We start from the raw sequence: 13,121 nt of genomic DNA, 5'->3' as shown, positions 1-13,121 counted from the left end.
TTTTTGAATTTGAAAAAATATGAAAATATTATTTATAGAATATTATTTATCTTTGAAATTTATTAGTATATCAACGATCTTTTCATTTACATTATTTGTTTTTATTTAATAATTTTAACTGCGGTTTAGATAGAAGTAGGACAAATCGCCTCATTGAAAAATCGCCCCACACCAAATCGCCCCACTTTTACACCAACTGGTCCGACTTTTATCCGTGAATTGGTCATTAGTGGGACGAGTTATCCAACCTATTTTCAATTGGAAATAAACTCATCATAGATACAAGGATTGAATTTACCCTTTTTCATTAGTGGGGCGAGTTGGTCAACAAGAGTGGGCGATTTTTTTAAATTGGGGCGATTAGGTGTGTGGGTTGCACTAATGACAGGATGATTGCCCGGATAGTGACAGGACGGTTGACCGGACGACATATAAATAGTCATAACTTTTTTGTTATTCGATAGATTTGTTTAATATTTGTAAACCTGAAAGATATTAAACTATATTTTATGAATATAAAAAAAAAAGAGGAAAAATAATTATTTTTGAGCAAAAAAAGTTGACCGGACGGTATTCACACTCGCCAATATACGCTAAATATATATTCAACTGGTTGACGACAAGTGTTAATATCTCTTTTGTTTTACAATATTTGTCCATGAAACTCAGGAATCTGTGAGATTTATAAATATATTATACGAAAATATAAACTTGATTGCAAAAAAACGTGTTTTTCTAAAAAAAAAGTTGACCGGACGGTATTAATCTAATTTTGACACTTGTTGTAATCACCAATCAAGCCAAATAACATGTCATTAAAGTTTTCACACCTGAGACATCAAATACATTTAATTGAATTACCTTATAATCAGTTGGTAATTAAAATCCAATTAAAGAAGAAATTTTATGAAGTTCAGGATTTCAGATTAATATTTAACTCACCTAATAATAACTATTCAATTGTTCAGTCATTTATGCTCTGACTTTCAACCAGTTCAGATCACACAAATTATATTTCTACTATATTTTGCTTTTAGCATGTCTTTTTAAAGACAATTTTCAATATATATTCATTATTGAACTATTGATATAGATAGATTGATAATTGTGTTACTATATATATTGCTTTATTCAAAAGCATGTCTTTTTAAAGACAGTTGTCAAACAGTTGTCAAACATATATTTATAAATACAAAAGTAAACAGATTGATATTAGTGCTACTATATATTGCTGTATTTAAAGGCATGTCTTTTTAAAGACAGTTGTATAGCCATCATATTAGTACAACTTACCAGTAGTACAACTTACCAGTAGACAAAATATCAAAATGGACAGTGGGTCTATTGTCTATATGCATACAGATGTATTACATCAAACAGAAATAGTAGATATTTTAACTAAACCTGAAACATCTATACATTGGGGATACAGATGATTCAAAACCTGTAGTCAACCTTAAAGCGCTTTCGAAGAGAAACTTAAAGAGAAATGATAAAAAGTCTGGTAGAAAAAAACCAAGACCGAATGATGGTGATATAGAGATACTACCAGCTCCAGATTCTGAGGAAGCTCAATTAATTGAGCCTCCTCTGGTACCTCAGTCTCCAAGAACACCCAAGCTGAAAACACCAGCCAAGTTAAATACACCATCAAAACAGAAGGCTTTGTCAACACCAAAATCTACTAAGAGATTGAGGTTTGCTGATAATGGTAATAGTCAAGATCATCAGATACTTGTTACTGGTAGTCCACCTCCAGTAAAGACACCAGCCAAGCTGAAAACACCAGCCAAGTTAAATACTCCATCAAAACAGAAGACTATGTCAACACCAAAATGTGGGGTTTACTCCATAGCAAATTTGCTTGAATTTTGCTTTAATGGAGGTACTTCCAACTTCAAAAACAAAACAGCTTTTGAACAATTTGTTGCCGCCAATTTTTACCATTTGAACAATTTCATTTATTCGATAGTAATATAAACTATTAACTATAAACAAGGATTTCTAACTATACAAATCCTTGCTATAAAGGTTATTTTTTCATAAAATATTGCTTTTAACAATATTATAACCAAAGAAGAGATATTTTAGTCTTGTGTCGATCAGTTCAATATATTTAAGGCATATATCGATTGAATGTAAAATCCGTCCGGTCAATTTTTTTTAATTTTTTTTTATTATTTAAATATATAGTTTAATTTTTCGTATAATATATTTATTCATCTCCAATGTTCATAAATTTCAGGGACAGATATGGTAAAAAAAATAATATTAACACTTATGTCAATCAATTTATTATTATTAAGGCATATATCGGCGAATGTTAGCTGTCCGGTCAACTTTTTTTTTAAGAAAAATATTTTTTTTATCATAGAGTTTATATTTTCATATCATATATTTATTTATCTCGCACATATCTCAGTTTTATGAAAAAATATTGTTTACAAAAAAAAAATATTTACATTTTTTGTCGCTCATTTCAATATAATCAACGCGTACATCGGCGAGGGTGAATACCGTCCGGTCAACTTTTTTTGCAGATTTTTTTTCTTTTTTACTTTAAAGTTTATATTTTCGTGTAATATACTATTCAATCTCACAGGTTCCTGATTTTCATGGACAAATATTGTAAAACAAAAGAGATATTAACACTTGTCGTCGACCATTTCAATTTTTATATAGCGTATATCAGCGAGGGTGAATACCGTCCGGTCAACTTTTTTATGAGAAAAACACGTGTTTTTGCAATCAAGTTTATATTTTCGTATAATATATTTATAAATCTCACAGATTCCTGAGTTTCATGGACAAATATTGTAAAACAAAAGAGATATTAACACTTGTCGTCAACCAGTTGAATATATATTTAGCGTATATTGGCGAGTGTGAATACCGTCCGGTCAACTTTTTTTGCTCAAAAATAATTATTTTTCCTCTTTTTTTTTTATATTCATAAAATATAGTTTAATATCTTTCAGGTTTACAAATATTAAACAAATCTATCGGATAACAAAAAAGTTATGACTATTTATATGTCGTCCGGTCAACCGTCCTGTCACTATCCGGGCAATCGTCCTGTCATTAGTGGTTCCCTAGGTGTGTGGCGATTTCTCGTGGGTCGATTTGTCATCGATTCATCTGAAGATAACGTCGTTTGAGCGTTTGGAGTTGTACCTTTTTAACGTATAAAACAAAAATGATTATTTACATTGAATCACTTCCACGTCAATTGTCGGCAATCTTTTTTTGTTGATTTATTGTCTAAGAAATAGCAATGGACGGTGGAATATTGGTAAAAAAAGTTAACTTATATACACATTGATTTAATGAACACTTTAAAATGTTTATGAAGAGGGAAAACCCCAAACACCAATAGGAAACAGCTGCTAACGACACTATTTAGCCACACATAATTTCTTCGGTGATTAGTCTAAAAAATATGGCATAGTCGATTCGGCCTCTTTATTTTGTACTAATATACACAATGTAGATATTGTGATTGATTAACATATTTGTTTAAACCGAGAATAGAAAATAAACCCTGATTTTGTACTGTGTTGATACATAATCGCTTATCCCGGCTGACCCGGCCGCTTGAACTTTTGACTCATACAACAATCACTTTTCCATTGTGGCATCAGATGTTTTGTTTTATGAGGTCAAAATTTTACGGGAACCTGTGTGATATCCAGTAATGGTAGACAAAAAGCAATAAGGTGTATTGATATATACGTAATAATTTTTTGCATCATAATACTTTGACTTTTGTTTATCAAATGTTTTTTGATAACTTTTTCATTATCAACAATGTTCTGTTTCAGTATCTTTGTTACAAGCAGCATGTCCTTAAGCTGTGGAAGAGTAGCTCTTAGATCCTCATGACATTTTTTGACAATTTGCAGACCATAATTCAAATTGTACAAAAAGTTCGTGAAGTCCTTAGTAATACTATGCTTCAGCTACATACACTTCAACTCAGCTTGTACTCTTTTGTTTTATGATTGTCATGTTTATTATTTTTTTTCTTAATGACAGGGTACTATATAGCTACTTGTCATGCTTGTGCAAGTAATTTATATTTACTTGAAGAATTTGCATTGTGTATATTTGTCTTGACGAAACTGGATGCACTGCCTTCTTACAATTAATTCTGTCTATAGAGATTTTTAAATATTTTGGCTAATGTTTCTTTTTCTTTATTTATTCTTAAATTTAGGAGCCATCTCTGTATATGGTAAAAGCTGTTGCCATACTAGACAACGATGGAAACCGTTTAGTAACAAAGGTATATATAATCAACCAAAGTTTCAATCAAACAATATTATATTCACACAGGGATGACTTATCAAACCCTTATAAACATGAAAAACTGCAACAAAAAAAGATTTCCATACATGTATAAACATGATAAATTTTCTTTGTTTTTACACTAGCACTTTGACAATAATTACCATCATGTAGTATAATGCATGCCATTTTTTCAATCAAAGTAAACATGGTATAGAAAATTCATCGTAACTAGCATAAAACTTGTACATCTAAAGTTAACACAAGAGGATTCAGTTAAAAACATTCTTGTTTGTGTTCAATGAATGACAAAACAGCTGATTTTTGTAGATTTCTGGTGAAAAAAATTTATTTAATGATGTTGAAAAACTACAAAACAAAACTGAGAAAAACACAGAACAAATCTTTATAAAAAAGCAAGAACAATAAATAAAGAAGATGTGATTATGATTACGAAGGAGACAACTCATCACAAGAGACTAAATGAAATTAACAGCTATAGGTTACTGTACGGCCTTCAACATTGACCAGATCCCACACCGCATAGTCAGCTATAAAAAGACCTTGAAATCACAAATGAAAAACAATTCAAACAAGAAAACTAAGTCTAGATTAAAAAAGTCCAGACATGACAGATCAAATCTGGACACAAAAATTTAGAACAAATATGGATGAAAAGGTCAGAGCAAATCTGTATAAAAAAACCCAGAACAAATATGGATAAAAACTGCTTTGAACTATTGAAAAAATAAACAAAGAAAGTTATGAAATTCCTAAGCCATGATAACTTATTTTCTTTCTCTTTTTATTATTTTATTTTCAAACTTAACTTGATTTGTTTTCAGTATTATGATGATCAATTTCCTACCTCAAAAGAACAGAAGGCTTTTGAGAAAAACTTGTTCAATAAAACACATAAAGCTAACTGTGAGTATCTGTATAGTGTGAATCTGCAGATTAATTTACTTTTTGTACTGTTTTGTTTATTTTAAACAGGGAATTGCATTAAAAATATGTTGAGGATAAAATTTTAAATTAGTTACATTTTCTACATTTAAAAATGCCTGTACCAAGTCAGGAATATGACAGTTCTTGTCCATTCGTTTTTGATGCATATTGTTATTTGATTTTGCCATGTGATTATGGACTTTCCAAATTGATTTTCCGATAAGTTCAGTTAGTATTTTTGTGATTTTACTTTTTGTTACAACAAATTATACAATTATACTATATAGAGCGTTTTTTTTTCCACCACCAAATTATAATAGTATATCGTAATAGCTAAAGATTAGGTTGACACTGAAAGATTAAGTCTTAATCTCAATACTGTACTAAGTTTTGTTGTTAACAAACAATGTTACTCCATACATATTAGTTATAATATACATATTAAGGCCAAATAAAAAAGTACGTGTGGTTCCAGTTACATCTGAAAAAAAGTTAGGGTAGGTAGGTAGGGATTTTTTTTTATTTTATGTTTGGTTTTTTTTTACATAGGGTCTATCAGAACAACATTCTGACTTTAACAGTGCTTAATGAAAAATGACAATAAAATCTTTAGGGTAGGCTATTTTTCAGCCGAAAAAGTAGGGACGGTAGGGTTACTGGAACCACACATATATTTTAATTGGCCTAAGTACTTGTTTGAAAATGTAGAAAAATGTTGTTCCATGATATGTATTTGTATTTGTGGCTATGTTTTTTTCTCAAAGTGAAATGTGCTGTAGTTTTCCGGGACATTACCCTTTATTTTCCAAATGAGTAAAATTATTTTCAAAATCAAAATACAATCAACTTCTTTAAGATTTCAAACTCTTAATGCCTAAAAACAAATTCTCCTTTCTATTAGTAACATTGAGATTGATTGAACGTTGTTTTCTAAATGTCCAGTTACAAATATTTCATGTATATTTAGTTAATGTGTGGTAAACATTAAACAATGGGAATTAAACAGAATCACAGCATTGCTATAGACCTCTTGGTAATTTTTTTAACAGAATGTTGACATCTTCGTTACACATGCTAGTGGTAATCATATAAATCAATCCATTCATCTGTAAAAATTATGGAAATAACATGTGTACATTTATTTTTCAGCTGAAATAATAATGTTTGAAGGTTTGACCTGTGTATATAGAAGTAATGTAGATCTGTTCTTCTATGTTGTTGGTAGCTCACAGGAAAATGAGGTTTGTTCCATTCTTTACATTTTATTTTATTTTTACAGTAATAGCACAAAAAAAACAAGGTACAAACCCTTTTAAAGTTGTTGAGCTTGTCAAAAAAAAGTTGCTTACACTATTTTAAGCAGAAAAGTATTCCTATAGATCAACCCATCTGCATCTTCAATCCTGGATATTAGATGAATACAGTAAACAATTTATAGTTTATGATAACAAAATAGGAATACATGTAAAATTAGAAAAGGTAAACATTTATAGCGAGTCAGCAGTCCAACCATGTAAAAACCAAAAGTCATACAGAGGTCAGCATACTGTTTTCAACATTATAAAGTGTATAAAACAAATATATTTTACTACATCACTTCCATAACAAAAGGCAATTTAAGATTGTGATGCCTGCTTTCCATCAGCATTTAAACGGGTTGTTACTCACAGCTGTTTAATAAAAATGGAAAGCTAAACTGAGAATGGTATTGGGAAAATAGAAATAACAACAAAAAAACTAAATTTTCCAATTAATAGCTTTCATGTAAGAATTGTACTCTACCAAAAAACTAAGAATTTACAAATTAACTGATAAATTTATAACTTTTAAAACATATAATATATATAACTTATAATAAAAAAAAGGGATTTTAATTCTCTGTCCACCATAACACATCTTACTGCTTTCTATATATAATTTCAAATTTTTATTTTTCATTTCAGTTGATATTAGCCAGTGTTTTAAATGCTTTATATGAATCAGTTAGTCAAATCTTGAGAAAGAATGTAGAAAAGAGAGCTTTGTTAGATAATATGGATGCTGTGTTCTTAGCTGTAGATGAAATATGTGATGGAGGGTAATGATTGTATTTATTTTGTTATCTCCCCCTTTTTCAATTGATCTTTACTTTAGAATTATCTCCCTTCTACAGTTTGCATGTTGTAAGGATTTAAACAAGAGCTGTAGGCATGTGTATTAAAATTTCAAATTCTAAAAGACACATTCAGCCTTTCATATTTATATTATCTGTGAAAAAATCAGTGGTGAAGTTTTTAAAATTTAAAAATTACTACACTTTGAACTGACTCACAAAAAAATGTAAAGTCCAGTAAAAATGGGAAAAAAACCAGTCAAAGAGCAGGTACATATCAATGAGAGTACGAGACAGGGGTGATTTTGATTTCAGGAATTGCATTAAACTATCAACATTACATAAAGGCTCAACATATCTCTAGTCAACAGTTTATTTGATATTTTGTAGAGTGGGGGGCTCATATTAGCCGTGGACACAATTTCGCCGTTTTATGATTTTGGGGTGTAAAAACTTCAAAGGATGGCTGAAATGGAAGAAATATGCCGATAAATTATGATTTTATAACAAATATGATTATTTTTTAAACTTAAACAAAATTACGGCACTTACTGCAAAAGGGCTGAAAAAAGGGCAACGATTTTCGGTCAATTTCCTGAATGAAAAACAGGATTTTCAAAGAACTTTTTCTTAGTAATTTTTTTGACTGATTGGCCTAAATTTCTGTTTTTTACACCTTTGAAATGTCTGCTGTTCATCTATAATGAAATTTATTTGATAAATATTATATTAAGCTGCAGTTATTTGGTTTTAAATAGATGTGTAAAAACGGCGAATATGTGTCCCCCATTGACAAAACATCAGGAAATTTCAAACACCCTTTAATCTAACTTTACAGATGATTATTTTCAAACAAACATGTTTTCAAGCTAAGGAATGTTTTGCATTTGAAGTTATCTTCATAAAGAAATATCAGTATACTTCAAAAACATATAGACCTGAACATAAACTGTAGAAAACATGGAAAGATATGGCGAAAATGAGCACCCCACTCTATGTATATTTTTTACTTGCAGGATAATTTTAGATTCAGATGCAACATCAATAGTACAGAAAGTATCATTACGAACAGATGATCTCAATATAGGTGAACAGACTATGGCACAAGTAAGTTAACATCTGAGTTACCTCCCTTGTACCATGTTCTATGTTATGCCATACATCATAAGGTGTTTGTCCATGCATGTATGCATAGCTAAAGGTTGCATCACTTACCAATTGGAATATGGTTTTAATATTATTTTGAGTACAAATCATGAATAATATATATTAATATTAATTTATTAAAGTAGTGGATATTTCATTTATTTAACTTTAACTTTCCAATTGCAAAATTGTGTTATTATGAAATTCTAGTGATATTGAAATTTTGATTTTAATGGAACTTTGAAATTATGGTTAACATTGCGATTGCAAGAATGAGAAATATGAAAATAGATGTAAGAAGATATATTATTTAGTATTTATGATGTTCAGCAAATAACAGCCCCAACTAATGCACTTAAAATTTTTTTTATTAGTTTATACTTCAGTGTTGTATGACTTACACATGCTGAAGGGGAGTCGATACTGTTTCATTTAGTATTTTCCTTTTTGTGATTTGAAAAATAAAGATATCTTGAAGATTGAGATAATTTTTTGGAAAATTTAGAATAATCTTCAATGCTTGTTTTCAATAAAAATGATGTTTGAAAATTGAGAAATTTTGTTATTTGTTAACACTTTCTTTGATTAATTTAAAGTTGGCTTTATTATAAAATGACAACAAATTTGTTGGGTAATTCTGCTTTTAAAATACCTAAATGACATATTTGAATGCCTTTTGTAAGATTCAGTTAAAAACTGGACATTGAACGTTCATTAGCACATTAATTATCATCTTCCTTGAAACTGTATCTACTTCTCTTAGATTTCCTTTTATTTATGCTTGTGTGTTATTAATAACAAATAGTATATTAAATATCTGTGTTTTCTTAAAGCACTTATCTAAAAAATTAGAGGTAAGATGACACATATTGGTATATTGGTGTATAATAATGAGGGAAATACTGTGAAAATCTTTTGTCGTCATAAAAACAGTTGTGAAACTAGTGTAATTTTTTAAAAATTGAGAAATATTGAGTTATTTACAATACTTCAAAATCATGTATTAGTATTTTGAGCATTTTGCTTTTAAAAAAAATGTTGGTTTTCAAGTAGATTGGAAGTATTTGATAATGTTATTTCATATTTCACTTTGCACTTCACAAGTAAGCAGCTCAGTTTTCAAAAGGCACATCTAGGACATTTTTATGTAATTTTTTAGCATTATTAGATGTCAAAATCGCAAATTGCCTACACATTTTAAGAACTTAACATGCATACTAGTCTTAAACGCAACTTAAACTTTATCTTTATTAGCATATTTTAAAACTTTGAGCTTATTAAGGGCGGTTTCATGTTAACCCACTGTTGATCCATACATGTTTGTTATCCTTTTAAAGTAAATTTTTGACAACACATTTTTGATGTTATATTGGAAGTAGAATTTTGTTTTGTATGCAAGTAAACACATATTTACTAGCTCCATACCTCCTTGAAGAAAATATAGTGTATAATGGTAAAATGAATTTATTTTGAATAATTTTTTACCTTGAATAGATAGGGAATTGCATGGGACCTAAATCATGTAAATTGTGCTTTACTAAAAAATTGCAAACATTTGTTTTAGTAGTCATGATAAATAGGATAATATAAGTTATATAGTTTGCTGGCCGAATCCCTTTATGAATTTTATTCACCCTCTATGGATCCGTAGCGGGTCAGTAGTAAACCGAATAAAAAATTTATCAGACGCTGGACTTTTTCTGCTGCGTTATGTTGAAAAATAAACAATGAAACACAACAACAGCAATAGATGACGTCACCATTAACGTGTCATGAACCCCCTATGAAACTTACTAACCCCTACAGTCTCATAGGGGGTCACCACGTGACAGCATTTAACCAATCACAATTAGGTGAAAATCCATCTGTGGTCTGATAAGTAGCTATAGAATGGTTAGGAAACTGAAGTTTATTTTCTTTGTCTTGTTATCAATATTCATGTCTTAACAAAAGATTAAAATATCATCAATTTATATACCTCTACATGTATATATTGCCATCACTGATGCTGTTATTTTCGTTCAAAATAAATGATTCTGTACTTAGTAGCACAACTGTTTTTCTTGTAACATAAAAGATTTCACAGTAGCCAGCGTGGGATATCTTAGAGCTTAGAATTCATCTTTCATAATTAGAAAAAGAACGTTGTAATGATATATACGACATGATGATTATATGTGGCATCTGAACATGGTTTGCATAAAACCTTCCTTTAAAAGTATTTTGAAATGTTTAGGATAATTGGTGTAATTTAAGAAATTATTGCATGCATTTATTGTTTCAATACTTAGAAAGAATGGACAAAAATGTGAGATTAATTGTTGGGATTTTAGGTAAATCTGCATACAGATATATGTATCAGATGTCAGAATGCGAGTTCTAGATGAATTTGAAACTCACTCTGTCCCATTATTTCCATTAATAAAAACCTTGCAATGACTTCTGGATTTACAGTAGTTTGGTGGAAATATGCATGCTTGATCATATCCCTGCTCAGTTGAATTGAAGGGGGAACACAAATCATCTCTCCGTGTACAATTAGAATCTAAAATATTCTAAGATATAACATTTGAAAAAGTCAGCAAAAACAGACACAAATTAATAAAAATAATTTGCTTCAATGTACATATAACTGGTCCTAAAGGATTTTTACCCTTGTCCGTCTGTTCTTCCATAGGTAATAAAATGAGATTGCTGTCTCTAACTTTAGTTTGTCTCAATCAATTGTTATGCAACTTATGCACAAAGCCTATTACTACAAACACAAAGCAGGTTCAGATTTTGATTGTGTCATGTTACCTGTTCTTGACTAATGTCCCTTTTAAATGTTTGATGCAAGAGGGGCATCAGACACATTCTAGATTTATTTTAAAAGTGTAGGTGTCCTTAGCAGGTTCCAAAATTTATGTGGAATTAGAAGTTGAGGTTTAATTTAAATGATGGTGTCATAGGTTCTATATGACATTTATTTTTGCTAAAGAGGAAACATTTAATTTAATTTAACAACTTCTCTATTCATGAGATATTGCTCACCTAAATGGTTGAATTAAATGATAATACAAAATAATGTTCTTTGATTTACAAGTTTGAGTTATTCCCCTTTAACCAGCTTTCAATATATTTTTGTTTTATAGGTTCTACAGAGTGCCAAGGAACAGATCAAGTGGTCATTACTGAAGTGAGGACATTTATCATTTATTTATTCATCTTGGGAGAGGAAGAGAGAATGTGATATAATTGTGGACCATCATTTTTGGAAGATACTTTGAAATAACTTTGTTTTACAGCTGGCATATTTTCCCCGTGTCAAATGTATAGCAAAAGTTCTTACAAGTTATGTGGGATTTCAAAATGTGCATATACATTACCATAGATGGTTCATTTCATCAACATTCATTTAAATTCAAACGCAATGAAATGTTTTCATTGTTGTTGTTTAAAATCATGTGAGAAAGAAATTCAGTTTGTATCTGCAGGCTTTTTTTTTTTTTTTTTTTTTTTTTATCAAAAGCCACTGAAGGACTGAATACCCATATTTTCACATAGTTTAACAAAAACTTCATTCTTGGAAGCAAGATTTCTGTCAATATTATTCAACTGAGGTTGATTTATCAGTTTAAAGATAGTTCAATGTTCTCAAAATTATTTTTTTTCTAAATCATTGTGTTAAATTTGGGATCATTTATTTAAAAACTTAAAAAGGCAAATAACATTTTTTTTAAATATACACTTCTTTGTGTGTGTTTTGATTGCAAAATGTGATAAAACCATGAGAAAACTATATTTCATATTAATTTGAAACCAAATGCCTGATGAACTGAGTAGACACGTTTGGTTTACATATTTCAAAATTCCATAGAAAATTCATTGTATGTCCTGGTTCAACAATGAATAACTACTAGATTATTTCTTTACAAAAGATATATTAAGGTGGTACCTAACACTACAGGGAGATACCTCTGTAAAATCAGCTAAACGTTTTAATTATGTTGTGTTGTAAAGGGAATATTAAGCTTCTCAATGATCAAAATTGGTGTTTGTCAAACTGATATATATAACCAGTCTAATTTTTCTGATAAAATGGTTGGTTCAAAATTTTTAAAATTTATATATTTTGGTTAAAGGGTTAAAGTAAATACTTTGTCAAAATTTTATGAAAATTAAACGAGCTAAATTGATTTTAGTGAAAGTGTTGGGTACCATCTTAATGACCTATTCTCATGTTTAAACTGTTAAATTTTATTTATATATGATGTCAATTGTTTTAATGAACATGTAAAAGAGTCAATAAATAAAAACATGTGTACTATACATTGCTTTCTTCCTAGAAGTTAAGTGTGGAACTCCATACAAAATAAGGTATGAAATGATCAAACCATCAAAAGTGGAAGAAAATTTTGAAAGTTAAACCCCCAGTAAATCAGTTTTGAACTGAAATTGTCATTTTAATCTGAACACACTTAAAAAGACTGAATAATAAATCAATCAGTCATTTCAGTTTTTTCAGTCAATTTCAGACTTACTTATTCACTGCAGTTAAGTCAGTACTGTTCAGACACATTGCTTGCAGGCAAATACAATCTGTTTATCAGTACCAAAAAAAGTACTGAATTGTCCGAAAGATAATGAGTTAAACTAGAATTTTGCT

The 13,121-nt window shown here is 29.5% G+C and overlaps 1 protein-coding gene across 2 annotated transcripts; it reads left to right on the top strand.

The window, feature by feature from the left end:
* Positions 1–3,148: 3,148 nt before the first annotated feature.
* On the top strand, positions 3,149–12,784 carry LOC139511979 (coatomer subunit zeta-1-like). Of its 2 annotated transcripts, XM_071299221.1 has the most exons (8): positions 3,149–3,292; positions 4,217–4,285; positions 5,133–5,214; positions 6,385–6,476; positions 7,179–7,312; positions 8,344–8,434; positions 9,307–9,327; positions 11,608–12,784. In XM_071299221.1, exons 1-8 carry the CDS (start codon positions 3,275–3,277, stop codon positions 11,653–11,655), a joined length of 555 nt encoding a protein of 184 aa, XP_071155322.1. In that variant the 5' UTR covers positions 3,149–3,274; the 3' UTR covers positions 11,656–12,784. The 2 variants fall into 2 exon arrangements, with proteins under 2 accessions (XP_071155322.1, XP_071155323.1); XM_071299222.1 differs by lacking the exon at positions 9,307–9,327 and having other exon boundaries at positions 3,150–3,292.
* Positions 12,785–13,121: the final 337 nt, after the last annotated feature.

The sequence above is a fragment of the Mytilus edulis genome, chromosome 2, assembly GCF_963676685.1.
Source record: "Mytilus edulis chromosome 2, xbMytEdul2.2, whole genome shotgun sequence".
NCBI lineage: Eukaryota > Metazoa > Mollusca > Bivalvia > Mytilida > Mytilidae > Mytilus > Mytilus edulis.
The sequence above is the reverse complement of the archived record's forward strand: the minus strand, read 5'-3'. Positions and strand labels throughout refer to the sequence as shown.

What these genes read in the sequence shown, in the direction of transcription:
- LOC139511979 (XM_071299221.1), top strand. An exon ending in GATGAAATATGTGATGGAGG is followed by an intron (nt 7,313 to 8,343) that starts GTAATGATTGTA and finishes TTTTACTTGCAG; the next exon opens with GATAATTTTAGATTCAGATG. An exon ending in GTGAACAGACTATGGCACAA is followed by an intron (nt 8,435 to 9,306) that starts GTAAGTTAACAT and finishes GTTTTCTTAAAG; the next exon opens with CACTTATCTAAAAAATTAGA.